We start from the raw sequence: 16,272 nt of genomic DNA, 5'->3' as shown, positions 1-16,272 counted from the left end.
TCCGCCACGTATAGTAGCAAATCGTCCGCATACAAAGATACCCGGTGCTCTTCTCCTCCCCTAAGTACTCCCCTCCACTTCTTGGAACCCCTCAACGCTATCACCAGGGGCTCAATCGCCAGTGCAAACAATAATGGGGACAGAGGGCATCCCTGCCTTGTCCCTCTATGGAGCCGAAAATATGCAGATCCCCGTCCATTCGTGACCACGCTCGCCACTGGGGCCCTATACAACAGCTGCACCCATCTAACATACCCCTCTCCAAAACCAAATCTCCTCAACACCTCCCACAAATAATCCCACTCCACTCTATCAAATGCTTTCTCGGCATCCATCGCCACTACTATCTCCGTTTCTCCCTCTGGTGGGGCCATCATCATTACCCCTAACAACCTCCGTATATTCGTGTTCAGCTGTCTCCCCTTCACAAACCCAGTTTGGTCCTCGTGGACCACCCCCGGGAAACATTCCTCTATTCTCATTGCCATTACCTTGGCCAGGACCTTGGCATCTACATTTAGGAGGGAAATAGGTCTATAGGACCCGCATTGTAGCGGGTCCTTTTCCTTCTTTAAGAGAAGCGATATCGTTGCTTCAGACATAGTCGGGGGCAGTTGTCCCCTTTCCTTTGCCTCATTAAAGGTCCTCGTCAGTACCGGGGTGAGCAAGTCCACATATTTTCTATAGAATTCGACTGGGAATCCATCCGGTCCCGGGGCCTTTCCCGCCTGCATGCTCCTAATTCCTTTCACCACTTCTTCTACCTCGATCTGTGCTCCCAGTCCCACCCTTTCCTGCTCTTCCACCTTGGGAAATTCCAGCCGATCCAAGAAGCCCATCATTCTCTCCCTCCCATCCGGGGGTTGAGCTTCATATAATTTTTTATAAAATGTCTTGAACACTCCATTCACTCTCTCCGCTCCCCGCTCCATCTCTCCTTCCTCATCCCTCACTCCCCCTATTTCCCTCGCTGCTCCCCTTTTCCTCAATTGGTGTGCCAGCAACCTGCTCGCCTTCTCCCCATATTCGTACTGTACACCCTGTGCCTTCCTCCATTGTGCCTCTGCAGTGCCTGTAGTCAGCAAGTCAAATTCTACATGTAGCCTTTGCCTTTCCCTGTACAGTCCCTCCTCCGGTGCTTCCGTATATTGTCTGTCCACCCTCAAAAGTTCTTGCAGCAACCGCTCCCGTTCCTTACTCTCCTGCTTCCCTTTATGAGCCCTTATTGATATCAGCTCCCCTCTAACCACCGCCTTCAACGCCTCCCAGACCACTCCCACCTGGACCTCCCCATTATCATTGAGTTCCAAGTACTTTTCAATGCACCCCCTCACCCTTAGACACACACCCTCATCTGCCATTAGTCCCATGTCCATTCTCCAGGGTGGGCGCCCTCCTGTTTCCTCCCCTATCTCCAAGTCCACCCAGTGTGGAGCGTGATCCGAAATGGCTATAGCCGTATACTCCGTTCCCCTCACCTTCGGGATCAATGCCCTACCCAGCACAAAAAAGTCTATTCGCGAGTAGACTTTATGGACATAGGAGAAAAACGAGAACTCCTTACTCCTAGGTCTGCTAAATCTCCACGGGTCTACACCTCCCATCTGCTCCATAAAATCTTTAAGTACCTTGGCTGCTGCCGGCCTCCTTCCAGTCCTGGACTTCGACCTATCCAGCCCTGGTTCCAACACCGTATTAAAATCTCCCCCCATTATCAGCTTTCCCATCTCTAGGTCCGGAATGCGTCCTAGCATCCGCCTCATAAAATTGGCATCATCCCAGTTCGGGGCATATACGTTTACCAAAACCACCGTCTCCCCCTGTAGTTTGCCACTCACCATCACGTATCTGCCCCCGTTATCCGCCACTATAGTCTTTGCCTCGAACATTACCCGCTTCCCCACTAATATAGCCACCCCCCTGTTTTTCGCATCTAGCCCCGAATGGAACACCTGCCCCACCCATCCTTTGCGTAGCCTAACCTGGTCTATCAGTTTCAGGTGCGTTTCCTGTAACATAACCACATCTGCCTTAAGTTTCTTAAGGTGTGCGAGTACCCGTGCCCTCTTTATCGGCCCGTTCAGCCCTCTCACGTTCCACGTGATCAGCCGAGTTGGGGGGCTTCCTACCCCCCCCCCCCCCCCCTTGTCGATTAGCCATCACCTTTTTCCAGCTCCTCACCCGGTTACCACGCAGCTGTATCTCCCCCAGGCGGTGCCCCCCGCCCATCCTCTCCCATACCAGCTCCCCCCTCTCCCCAGCAGCAGCAACCCAGTAATTCCCCCCTCCCACCCCCCCCCGCTAGATCCCCCGCTAGCGTAATTACTCCCCCCATGTTGCTCCCAGAAGTCAGCAAACTCTGGCTGACCTCGGCTTCCCCCCGTGACCTCGGCTCGCACCGTGCGACGCCCCCTCCTTCCTGCTTCTCTATTCCCGCCATGATTATCATAGCGCGGGAACCAAGCCCGCGCTTCTCCCTTGGCCCCGCCCCCAATGGCCAACGCCCCATCTCCTCCACCTCCCCTCCTCCCCCCATCACCACTGTGGGAGAGAGAAAAGTTACCACATCGCAGGATTAGTACATAAAACCCCTCTTTGCCCCCCACATTCGCCCCACCACTTTGTTCGAACGTTCTTTTTAATAACCCGCTCATTCCAGTTTTTCTTCCACAATAAAAGTCCACGCTTCATCCGCCGTCTCAAAGTAGTGGTGCCTCCCTCGATATGTGACCCACAGTCTTGCCGGTTGCAGCATTCCAAATTTTATCTTCTTTTTATGAAGCACCGCCTTGGCCCGATTAAAGCTCGCCCTCCTTCTCGCCACCTCCGCACTCCAGTCTTGATAAACGCGGATCACCGCGTTCTCCCATTTACTGCTCCGAGTTTTCTTCGCCCATCTAAGGACCATTTCTCTATCCTTAAAACGGAGGAATCTCACCACTATGGCTCTGGGAATTTCTCCTGCTCTCGGTCCTCGCGCCATCACTCGGTATGCTCCCTCCAACGGACCCGCCGGGGCCTCCGCTCCCATTAACGAGTGCAGCATCGTGCTCACATATGCCCCGACGTCCGCTCCTTCCACACCTTCAGGAAGACCAAGAATCCTCAGGTTGTTCCTCCTTGCGTTGTTTTCTAGTGCCTCCAACCTTTCCACACATCGTTTCTGATGTGCCTCCTGCGTCTCCGTCTTCACCACCAGGCCCTGTATATCGTCCTCATTCTCGGCTGCCTTTGCCTTCACGACCCGAAGCTCCCGCTCCTGGGTCTTTTGTTCCTCCTTTAGCCCTTCGATCGCCTGTAGTATCGGGGCCAACAGCTCTTTCTTCATTTCCTTTTTGATCTCTTCCACACAGCATTTCAAGAACTCTTGTTGTTCAGGGCCCCATGTTAAACTGCCACCTTCCGACGCCATCTTGGTTTTTGCTTGCCTTCCTTGCCGCTGTTCTAAAGGATCCACTGCAATCTGGCCACTCTCTCCTCCTTTTTCCATCCGTATCCAGGGGGGATTCCCTTCTGGTTTACCGCACAGTGTTTTTAGCCGTCAAAATTGCCGTTGGGGCTCCTATCAAGAGCCCAAAAGTCCGTTTCACAGGGAGCTGCCGAAACGTGCGACTCAGCTGGTCATCGCCGCACCCGGAAGCCCCCGGGGGCCTCTTGTTAACTACTCATGGTGTGGACATAAGAAACTCTGAACCACTAAAGCCACAACCGTCTCAACTAAAACCACTGAGACTGGCTCAGTTAGAGACTGAAATACAATACATGTTTCAGAAACGAGCAAAAATGCAGTAGTCCACAGAATGCAAAGTAGAGTTTGGGAGATTGATGGCCATGTTGGAGGATGAACTGGTGCTGGCCCTTTTCCAGACCATAATCTACTTGCATTTATAGAGAAGTTTAAAACCCAGAATGCAAGGTTATTCCGTTGTAGTTTATTATTACAATATAAAAGTGTACATATTCCCAGAAAAGATAATGTGATTGTGGGTGCTTTGTCACGCCTTTAAGGGCTGACTAGTTACCAATGTAGAGACTGGCAAAGGAACTTGTACACTGGGAATGGATACGTGTTTGTGATTTATGTCTTGCATTCCTCATAATGAAACGTCCGTGCTGTGAAGTTTCATTCTTTTGGGCAGGGGCGGGGTAGATATGCTAGGGGCCTTCCTGCCTGTTCTTGTTTATTTCCTTGTTTCCCCGTGCTTTTATTTTTGCTGTTACATTTTTGATCCATGGATGTGACTTTAAGACAAAGCAGCCTGCACCTTTCATTCAAACAGAAGGATCCAGAAAGCTGTGCTGTTTTAGGCTGGTGATTGGAAATTGGCTGACATCAGTGATGTCTCGGTTTGATTGATTTGGCTGGTGGCCAATTAATTGGGCCAAAATGCTGTGCCCTGCTGGTAACAGTTGGTGTGGATCTGATCCCACTGGAATGTTTCAGAAGTTCAAGGGTTGTGTTTTTGTTTGTTTGACTGCTGGCTGCTCAGATGAAGGACTGCTGTCCTCTCCCTTCTCCGTTTTCTCCAGAAATGTCTTTCTGAATTAGCTGGGTGCCTGTATAAATCTATGCACGGGAGAATCAGTGCAGGCTGTGAATGCAGGGGAGAACTGACCAACTCTCTCTGCTGAAAAGGCTGATGCAAGCCGACCAACTCTTTCTCCAGAAAAGACCTGGAAATAAACCATGAACCAAAAGCAAAGTTTGATGCGAAGCAAAGGGGCTTGTCCTGGAAAAGCTGAGTGATATATTTCTGAACTACAGAGATCATTACAAGCTACGAACCAAGGACTTTAATCAGCCAGCGTGCTGCAAGGAAAGCATGCTAAAAAACCACCATTGGAAGCAAAGACTTATCTCTTGACCTTCAAGCGTATTATTTTCACCCCTTCACCAGCCCCCCCAACCCCCGCATTCGTCTGTCTTGTGTTGTGTGTGGGTAGGGGATAGGACAGTTAAAGCTTTCTGTTATCCATTTCTATTTATTGCGTATTTCAGCATTATTCTTGTTATAAATAAACCGTAATTGTGTTCCAACTTACAAACCAAAGGTTTTATAAGAATTATTGCTTAATTTGTTTGTGTTGAGACTCCAGGGCACCTGGGGCTGTAATTGACCGTGCACATAAGACGCTGGGGCAGAGTCAGTCGCAGTTATGGGGATGGAAATAGGCAGCCTTAAAGCGTGGGTATGTGGTCAGAAGCTCAGCGAGGGAGAGAAATGGAACAAAATAAGTGGTGGGAGCCAAAGACAATGAGTTCAGTCTTCCCAATAGTTAGTTGGAAGAAATCTTTGCTCGTCTAGTACTGGGATTCCACCAGCAGTCTGACAATTTAGAGATGCTGGAGAGCTAGAGCTAAGTGTCATAAACATATATGTAGAACTGACATGGTTTCCAGGCAGTGCTCTAGGATAAAAAATTGACACTCACTGAAATAATACAAGTTAGCATTTCAATGCAGTTTGCAATTTAAATTTTGAACTTTTCTGAAATGAACAAATTGAAATCTTTGAATGATAGAAATTTACAGAACAAAGAGAAATTGTTCAACTTGTTACACCTATGTAGCCTCTTTCCGCATACCATTTTTCAAAGTTTAAAATGATCATCCACTTTGTTTTTAAAAGCTATTACAAATTGATGGGACACTGTTTCCCAAGTCCCCTGCATTAAAAAAGTAATATCACCTTTTGTTATTTTGATGTTCAAATTATGCTATCTATTTACCAACTTGAAATAGTATTTACTCAATCAAAATATATCATTTTTGAATATCCCTACCGGATCTCCGCTTAACTTGCATTCTAATCAAAAGAGCAATTATTTGCTTTCATAACTAAAGCCTCATATTCCTTGTGCTACCTTAGTGAATCTCTTCTGCACCCTTCTATGGCCCTGAGCCTACCTAAAATAGAGAACCCAGAATGGTCCATAATTTTCTAAATACAGCCTAACCAAAGTTTTATATAAGTTCAGCATTATCCTCTTACATTTCTTTACTGTATGCCAATATTTGTAAAACCAAGGTCCGAAATGCTTTTCATAGCTTCATTAACTTCTCCTCTTACTTTTCAAATTTGTACTCCTTTTTAAGTTTTACTATTAATATAAATGTCTCTCCTTATTCTTTCTCCCAAAGAATTAAATTAAAAAATCTTGAGTACTGCCTGCCTTCTTGCCCCCCCTGCCAGGTAATACTTGGCAATTATAGTTTCTGTTGCTGTATAAGGTTTGATGCTTTTGATTGGTCAGATTTGCTTTTAACAAAGATATATTTACAGGAAGAAAAAGACTACCTGGTCCATTAACCTAACCCATATTATAATGGCTAAACACCAATTTCCTTCCTCACCTAGTGACCCCTTCAACCCACCACAGCCATGTAATGGCTGAAAAAGCAAAAAAAAGAGCTAACAAAGAAAAATATCCTATAAAATTCATCTCAGACCCCTCAGATGATTAAAACCAGGAGATCACATGAAACAAATGGAGGGGGATAGACAATGGTCCTCCCCCCTGATGTTTTTTGATGTACTTTAATATCTTGGACTGGAGGGTACAAGTTATAATTTCAAGATTTGTAGATGGCACAAAGCCTGGGAGTGTAGTTAGCACTGAGGAAGTTGGAAATACATTGCAGAAGAATACAGGCAAGCTGGTGGAATATAGGCAGACACACAACAGATTAAATTCAATGCAGAAGAATGTGAGATATTGCAGTTTAGTAGAAAGAATGAGGAGAGACAATAAATGTTACAATTTAAAAGAGTGCAAGAAGAGAGAGCCTTGGAGTGATTTCACAAATATCTTTGAGGGTGGTAGAGCAGGTTAACAAAGACATTAAAGCATATGGACACTAGGCTTCATGAATAAAGGCTTAGGGTATAGTGTAAAACCTTGTACCTAGGTATGAGAGATTTCCGTCAATTGGCAGAATTCTGACTTTTGGGTAATGGAATCCTTTTACTTTTCTTTTTTGACCTTCACCTCGCCTCGGCCGCCACCGCTTCCTAGGCCATGAGGAGAGAGTATCAAAGTCTGGAAAATTCCTGCCAATAATGAGATCAGGAGCAAGTTCAGGAGACCTACCACCCATCCCACCAGAAGGGCGTGCTCTGCTCTGGCCACTTGGTTGAGCTTTGCTTTCCCAGGGTTTGGCAACCTGAAGGAGGAGAGGGCGGGTGAAGGTAGGGGGAACGAGTCAGAGTCTCGATGGGTGGGCATTGGAAGGGCTGTTGGGTGTGTGGGACAGGGCAGGTTGGGAAAAGATGCTGCCAGGTGAGTGAGTTGGGAGAGGGGCTGCCAGATGAGTGGGGGGATATGGTGGGAAGAGGGGCAATTGAGTGAATAAGTGGGAGGAAGTTAGTTGAAAAGAGTGGTGTGTGTGTATGTTTGGTTGGGGGGGGAGGGAGGGGGGAAGAAAGAGTGTCTGATTACAATGTATGTGTTGGGGAGAGGGGGCTTCACTGATTCTTCTGCCCATCCTTAATTTCTCTTGACAAGGTGGTGGAGAGTTAAAATGGGGTCACATTGGAAGATATGTTCTTTCGCCTCAAGAGTTTAGATAGCTTAATTAATTAGGTGAGGAGAAACTGTTTCCAGTGAAGGATAGAACACAGATTCAGGCAATTGGCAAAAGAAGACATGAAAATATTCTTAATGATTGGTTGGGATTTGGATTGGAATGTACTCGCCGATAATGGTGGATATGTTGGATAAATGCTTTAAGGGTTTAAAACAATACAAGGATTTGTGGAAAGAGAACGGGAGTGGAACTAACTGGATTGCTGTTCAAAGGAATTGGTACAGACTCAGTCCTTTGGTGCTGTACTATTCTATGATTTTATTGAGTGTTATTTATGTGGGGCAGGAATCAAAACTGGATACAGGACACTATTTGCAGTCTGTCTGCACTGTCAAAATGGTTCCCTTTGGTTTGTTACATTGCTTTATTAATATAAACAAATATCTTGTTGGCTTTAGTTAGTTTCTCTACATTTTTAGGTATTTGTCTCATTTCATTGGAGTGTAGTTGTATAATTAAAACCCATTCTTTCTCCTTTTCCCACAAATCTTTAAAGCAAAATGAGCAGTAGACAAAAACAAAAATTAAATATATCTTTATGAAATTGAGGGAATCTGTTTTTAATTTTAATTTGTATTTTGTGGAAGATCCTAACCAACTCAAAAACTGAACTGAAAATGGAACAAAAAAAAAAATGAGGAACAGAACAAGTAAATGTAGAAGGAAAACTGACCCTCCCAGTTTCCAAGGAAACAAAAACAAACCGGTTTGGAACCCAAAAGCTCTGGCAAACTGAATCTTGTTGAAAGATATAAAAGGACACTGATCAGTCCAACCCCAGCAGTAGCAGTTGATGAGTCCAGTGGTGCAGAACAGGCCAGGTCGAAGAAGGCAGAGAAGCTGAGAACAAGTTGCTGTAGCTGTTTCTGTTATGGAAGATAGCATTGGTGAGTCGGCCTCATACAAACCAAGCTGACTCGGTTCGTAGTGAATATTGTACCTGTGGCACTGCTGTCACCTGGGGGTCAGGATAGGTCCGACCGGATGAGCTTAAATTTCTTGTGAGGAAGGGTTTGAAGGACATTGTGACTGACTGAAAAATCGTAGTGGACTGCTGAACCAATTCATAAGACCTGTCTTACATTTATCTGCCAGTTACAGTGCAATTTTATAGTTTTTAAATGAAATTTTGCCTGTTAATTCATGTTTCACTCATTTCTCTACATTAGAGTATAGGATAGATTAGTGTTTGATTTGTAGAGTAAAATGTGTCTTTTGTTTTAAACTGATCTAGTGAACGACTGGAATTTTAATTTCATCTTTTAAAAACAGTTGTTGGTCTCTACCAAGATAGATTATTTTTGCAAATCCATGGCATTTATTCTTTGTTCCCTAATCAAAGTTTTGACTTCAATGGGATGGGGATGTTAAGTTTCTCAATATGTTTCCAGTTTTATTTGTTTTCAAATGTAATGTTTAATATCCCTTTTACAAACTTATGCTTTAATGATCTCTTTTCGGAACATAAATGCATAACATTTAGTAGTTTGATGAGAACAGTTAGAAAGTCTGTGTTGCTATGAACTGCACTTTTTTCTAGAGTCTAAGTAAAATGTTTTTTGAATGACAGATTCAACAATGGGTGGATGATCAAGATTGGAAGAGGACTCGATTACTTTAAAAAAACACAGGTTTGTTTCAGTTGAAGAGGGAGGTTTGATTTTTAAGACTACTGCTAAAAACAAATCCAAATGAATACTTTTGTTTTTATTTCATTGATCCATAAATGCTGTTTAAGTATTGTAAAAGTGACAGATGTTATCTAACACATTGTGTTATTGATTCTGGTGGCCACAAATAATTCAGCATCGGCACATTGTTTGGCGAAGTGACTTCTAACCACTTTCCATTTTCACATAAAATCATTTAAGACTATGCTTCCAGAATTCCAGAAATTCTTGTATTTTAGTCTGGACATGGAACAAAATGTGCATTCTCGGAACATGTTCGAATCCCTCCAGTCGGTTTTCTGACCTTGCCATAGTACTGAAACAGCTCTTATCAAAGTCACAAATTACATCCTATGTGATTGTAATTATTTCACCTCATCCTTTGACCTTTCTGCAGTCGACCACAAATTTCTGATACAATGCCTCTCCAGCATCACCTAGCTGGGTGTTGTGGTGTTAGGTACACTGGTCTAACACTGGATGCAGCTTAGATCAAAAAGATACTCCAGACCTTGAAGTGAGTTCAATCAGGTTTATTGAACTAATAGCACAGTTCTCCATGAGTTCGACTCTCTGCTAACTTAAGTGTGGTTATTCTGTCTGACTGAACCAGACTAGCTCTTAGTCACGTGGTGGAGGTGTGAGATTGTAACAACACCCTTGACTGACTCTAGATGTTCATCAGTGGAAAGAGGCTGAGTGAGAGTGCCTCGTGTCTTTTATAGTCAGATCCCACCCGAGTGTCCTGCCTGCTTATTGGTCGTGTCCTGTTCTCTGTGTCCATTAGCTGCTTGTCTGTGTATGATTGTGTGCGTCTGCATATCATGACAGGTGGAACTGCATTTGCCTGGTTCTTATCTACCCAGTCGTAGCCAAAAAATAAAACACATCTGAAATGGCTTCATTTCCCAGTCTTGTACATTCATCTCTGGTGTTCCTCAAGGACCCACCCATGGCACTCTATTTATCATCTACATCAGTGTTTTTCAAATTCCACCCCCTCCCCGAAACCCACTTTTACCAACCGGCCGTGTCCTTCACGGCCTAGGCCCGGCCGGGTCCTTCGTGACACACCATTTTTGCTTACCTTTAATGTGACAGGTGAGCCTGCTTGGTTCTCACGATGTCACTTGCTTTGGCATTTGATGTTACATTTCTGCTAAGCACTTCAACTGATGATTTAAGTTCTTACTGAATCCTTTGAAAAAAGAAACCAAGAGGTTTGTCCTCGAACTTGCCATGCTTAGTATTCAAATGCCTTTGAAGTTGAGGGTATAAACTTTCATTTGCCTGTACTTCCCTGCACATGGGCTTTGTACCCTGATTTGCATTGGAATAATTAACAAAGCCATATCTCAAGAAATCATCTTTCCACTGCTTTGTTCCCGAATTAAGTTTCTTTGTTTAAAAAGATCCATCTTCAGTTCTGCTCGATCCTGCATTAACAGTTATTGTAATTTGAGTCTGCCATAGTTGGTATCTTGTTCGAAGTAACATCAGTCACTGCAAAGTAGCCCGAGAGAGGTTTTGCTTTGAGTTGACTCACACTACCGTACAATAATACAACTAATAGTATTCATCTCTGATGTGAACTTGTGTCTTGCACCTGTGCTCTTCTATTTCTCTGGAGGTGGACTAAGCAAGCATTCGGTGAGATGAGCCTGACTATGCATTCATACATTGCTTGTTTTATTTCACAGTCGGTTGTAAAAACAGAACTCACTTTTTAAAAAAAATTTAGAGTACCCAATTCATTTTTCCAATTAAGGGGTAATTTAGCGTGGCCAATCAACCTAGCCTGCACATCTTTGGGTTGTGGGGCGAAACCCACGCAAACACGGGGAGAATGTGCAGACTCCACATGGACAGTGACCCAGAGCCGGGATCTAACCTGGGACCTCGGTGCCGTGAGGCAACAGGGCTAACCCACTGCGCCACCAACTCACTTTTTGAACAGTATAAGATATCTTCACATAACAAAGCATGTACCACGGTCTCCCACCAGTGGTTATTTGGCGGAAACAAGATTCCTTCTGTAATCCACCATTTTGGTTTCCAGGACCTGTGTTCACAGGTGGGGATCAAAAACTTTCTAATGCATTGAGTTTCAGATGTTTACCAATTACTGAGAGGAGCTACAAATTGCTGATTGCTTACAGTCTAGGGAAACAGCCACCCCATTAGCATCAGAAATTTTTGAAAATTAACATTAAAAACTATTTCTCGGAATCTTTTCTGTAGGAAAAATAATCAAAATCCTAAAACATGACACTTCTAATGGGCATCAAAAAGAGGGACATAATAAAGGATAAAACTCAGGGTGGGATGGCAGCAATAAATGAGAAGTAAGAAGCAGGAAACAGCAACAGAGAAATATGCACAAAAATGAAATAAAAACAGGCAATCATATGGAATATAAGCAGGTCGTTATTCATTAAGTTACATAAAATAGGAGGGGGGGGCAGTATTTTTTTTCTACATGCACGGACAGCTATGCCGCTCAAAAATTCAATAAAATGAGTTAAGGCATGAATGCCATATATCAGGTTTGTTGCCTCAGATCACTATCTTATTTTTCCAGGGTCGATTTTCAATTGGTTACTGTGACTTCGACTTGAGACAATGCCATGAAACTACAGTGGACATTTTCCATATCAAGCATACAAAGAATTCATAATCCATCTACTGGGTACTTTATTAGTCAGTATATGAAATTGGCACATTTGTAATAGTGAAGTTAATAGCATTTGAATACCCAGCACCAAATGATTTTTGTCAAAAAAATTGATATTCTTGTTTAACTTGGAATGTTGAATGTACCAACAATTTTACAAGATTTTCTGAATTATATGGTACAGCTTACTGACCATGTAGCTCTAAGCTGATTCAGGTGCATGGCTGCTATAACCTGAGAACTTATATTTTAAAGCACCAGCAATTTTTTATGAGGAAGAGGGTGTATTACAATGGCATTTAAAACAAGACACCGCTCTCCTTCTAACAAGATCAATTCCATTTTATATGTACATTCTAGTATCAACTTTACACAAATAATACCAAAAATATCAGGAGCAAATTCTACTGTTACTGGTGTCATACCCAGTACAAAGGAAGATGGTTGTTGCTGTTGGGAGGTCAGAATATCGCTGCAGGAGTTCCTCAGGGCAGTGTACTAGACGGAATTATTTTCCTTCATTAATGGCCTCCCCTCCATCGTGTCAGAAATGAGGATGCTTACTGACAATTGTAAAGTGTTCCATTCCATTTTCAACTCTTCACATGCTGTCTGTCCACATCCATGGCAGCGCCTTGATAAGAGTAGACAGACAACTAATCGTACCCTTTTCTCATGCAGTACAAATTGTAATTATCATTCCTGGTGAGTGCAAGATTAAAAGCTTTTGACAGTGTGCCTTTTTTTCTACAACATTCAAGTTCTGTACTACCAAGTGACTAATCAACTAGAAATTTAGCAGGATCAGTCACAAATACTGTGCAGCAGATAACTCACCACCTGGCTCCCCAAAGTCTTTCTCCCATCGAGAAAGCACAAGTTAGGAGTGATGGAATACTCTCCACTTGTCTCGATGACTGCCACTGCTCCACCACAACCCCATCCAGGTCAAAGCAACGCACATGGATTGTCACCCCATTCACCCCTAAACATTCATTCTGGACCACCGGCAAACTCTGGCTACAGTATGTACTATCAACTTGCCGAAGCTTCAACAGCATCTTCTAAATCTGCACATCCAACCCATATAAGGACAGCGAGTCAATAGCAACATCACCATCTGCAAGTTTCCTTCCAAGTTACACATCATTGTTGCCAGTATGGGAGTGTCCATCCACGGATAGCAGTGGTTCAAAGAGGCGTATCACCACTTTTGAGGACAATTAAGGATGGACAATAAATGGTGATCTTGCCAGCGGTACACACATAAAAAATTAAGTATATATTCAGTTCACCTTCCTGTCTGCAATAATTTAGTAAAGATAATGATAATGACCATAAGTTCAGTTGACATGTCTTCACAGGATTCTGGATTGGCCCTTCTTATTCTCCACACAAAATTGCTCAATAGTCCAAATTTGCAGTGGTAATCACAAGGTAGTTATCAGTGTTTGCAATCATGATTGACATGATGTGGAGATGCCGGCGTTGGACTGGGGTGAGCACATTAAGAAGTCTTAACCTGGTGTTATAAGACTTCTTACTATGATTGACATGGACAGAGGACGGCACAGTGGTTAGCACCGTTGCCGACAGCGCTCAGGACCCGGGTTCGATCCCGGTCCGGATCACTCTTGTGTGGAGTTTGCGTGTCGGCATGGGTTTCTCCCCCACAACCCAAAGATGCGCAGGTTAGGTGGGTTGGCCACACTAAATTCCCCTTAATTGGAAAAAAAAATAATTGGGTACTCTTAAATATATATTTTTTAAAATGACTGACATGGACAGCAACATCTGGAATCCACATGTGTAAAGTGGTAGTTTGCTCCTCCAGAGCTTGTACTGTTCAGGCACCTCTACCCCACTCCTCTCAACTGGCTGTAGCCAATATAAATTCATATGATATGCTGGTCCTCCTCTCACCGTAGAGACACAGGGCAAAGCTACACCATTTGGAATGAATGACTACTAAATTCAATGACTGCAAAATACCTTCAGTAGCCCTGGAAAGCCAATTTTATATTTGTGGAATGTAAATTTTCTTCATTATGATTAAACGTCAGGTTCTAAACTGCCATTGGGAAAGAGGAAAACCACATCCACATCAGATCTCTCGATCATGTGGATAGCTTTCTTTGCGATCAGTAGTGTGCTTCGCCATTGACCGTAATATTTGGCCAACGTCTCCATTTCTAATAGTATTACACTACGTATTAGTATATAGTGCATTAGTAACATACATAGAAAATAGGAGGAGGAGGCAGCCCTTCGGCCTGCTCCGCCATTCATTATCATGGCTAATTATCCAACTCACAGCATAATCCTGCCTTCCCCCTTCTAATTTGATCCCCTTCCACCCAATGCTATATCTAATGGCTTCTTGAAATAATACAATGTTTTGGCCTCAACTATTCTATGGTAAAGATTTCCACATTCTGGGTGAAGACGTTTCTCATCTCTGTCCAAAATGGTCTACCCCATATCCTCAAACTATGCCCCCTGATTCTGAACACTCCCACCATCAGGAATATCCTTCTTGCATTTATCCTGTCTAGTCATGAACTCCAGCGAATGCAATCCTAACTGACTTATCTCTCCTCATACGTCCATCCTGCCATCCCAGGAATCAGTCTGGTAAACCTTCTCTGCACTCCATTTATAGCACCAAAACTGTACACAATATTCCAGGTGTGGCCTCACCAAGGCCCTATATAATTGCAGCAAAATTGATTCTCCTGCACTCGAATCCTTTCGCTATGAAGGACAACATACCATTTGCCTTCTTTACCACTTGCTGCACCTGCAGGCTTACCTTGCCCAGGTCTCGTTGCACAGTCCCCTCTCCTAATTTATGGCCATTCAGTTGGTAAGCACCGTTGCTTCTCCGTTGCTTCACAGCACCAGAGACCAGGGTTTGATTCCCAGCTTGGATCACTGTCTGTGCGGTGTCTGCACGTTCTCCCAGTGTCTGCATTGGTTTCCTCCGGGTGCTCCAGTTTCCTCCCACAAGTCCCGAAAGAGGTGCTTGTTAGGTGAATTGGACATTCTTAATTCTCCCTCTGTGTACCTAAACAGGCACCGGAGTGTGGTGACATTGCAGTGTTAATGTAAACCTACTTGTGACACTAATAAAGATTATTATTATTATTGTGTGCCTTCTTGTTTTTGCTACTAAAGTGGATAACCTCACATTTATCCAAATTATACTGCATCTGCCATTCAGTTGCTCACTCACTCAACTTGTCCAAATCACACTGAATGATCTCTGCATTCTCCTCACAGCTCATGTTCCCACCTAACCCTTTTTGTGTCATCTGCAAACTTGGTGATTTTGCTATTCGTTCCCTCATCTAAATCATTAACATATATTGTGAATAGTTGGGGTCCCAGCACCGATCCCTGCATTTCTGCACAATCACTGCCTGCCATTTGGAAAAAGAGCGTTAATTCCTGCCATTTGGAAAAAGACCCGTTAATTCCTACTCTTTTTCCTGTCTGTTCACCCATGTGAACTCCCCATCCTACAGTAACTAAATGAGAACTTCCATCAGGATATTAGTCTCAACATAGTCATTTCTGAGCATATAATCACCCTTTGTTCAGCAGCAACTGAAAAGTACATGTGTTGCCCAAAGCAGCAAATCTAAATTTTGTTCACTCCAAAACCAATAGAGTTTAATAATGACATCTTGTCAGAGAAGTGGAGCACCTGCATTAAAGGACGTAACGCCATTAAGTCTAGATTATATAATTAATGTAGTCTCAAAATCCTGAACCATTCTTACCATGACAGAACACTCCAGTCAAATGGCACCAGTGTTTATGTACAAGTTGTGCCATGTAAAATCTGAGTTGGTCACTATAGGTTCCTGTCTTGAGGTGGACACATTAGATTGCTGCTTTGAATAGCCCCCACAAGAGTACTTCCATCTGTCGCTTGACTCAATAAAATTAGTCTCAACTCATGTTGAGAAATATATATTTTTTTAAGTCAAATGCCAAAATGTCACAAAGAAATCCAGTGATCATGGGTCATTAAGTTGGATCCAGTATCAATACTTTTTCTACTGGAATTGGAAAACATTGCAGCAGCTGGGACCAACTCACCGGGAATCAGAATCGGTGGGCCAGTGCCATGACAGGAGAACTTTGATCACATCCCCAAAGACAGGTATTGATGCTTCTGTGTATTCTGCCCAGCAGTAATGGTGAAAGTCTTTTTCCTTGCTGGAGAAAAATAACTAGGAGCACAGTCAGAAATGTATCTTATTAATAGCACAACAGTGAATGTGACCATATTGCCATTGCTTTCTTTCGTCACTTCCTTGTCTGCCTGCTAT

The 16,272-nt window shown here is 43.5% G+C and overlaps 1 protein-coding gene across 5 annotated transcripts in view; it reads left to right on the top strand.

The window, feature by feature from the left end:
* Positions 1 to 15,079, top strand: part of mitd1 (MIT, microtubule interacting and transport, domain containing 1) — a 45,210-nt gene extending 30,131 nt beyond the window's left edge. For all 5 annotated transcript variants that reach the window (XM_072476579.1, XM_072476576.1, XM_072476580.1 and 2 more), the window contains 2 exons: positions 9,159 to 9,219; positions 11,840 to 15,079. In XM_072476579.1, the coding sequence (XP_072332680.1) occupies positions 9,159 to 9,219; positions 11,840 to 11,935 (157 nt within the window). In that variant the 3' untranslated portion in view covers positions 11,936 to 15,079. The remainder of the gene's footprint in view (positions 1 to 9,158; positions 9,220 to 11,839) is intronic.
* Positions 15,080 to 16,272: the final 1,193 nt, after the last annotated feature.

The sequence above is a fragment of the Scyliorhinus torazame genome, chromosome 15, assembly GCF_047496885.1.
Source record: "Scyliorhinus torazame isolate Kashiwa2021f chromosome 15, sScyTor2.1, whole genome shotgun sequence".
Taxonomy (NCBI): Eukaryota; Metazoa; Chordata; class Chondrichthyes; order Carcharhiniformes; family Scyliorhinidae; genus Scyliorhinus; species Scyliorhinus torazame.
This window is presented reverse-complemented; position numbering and strand designations above follow the sequence as displayed.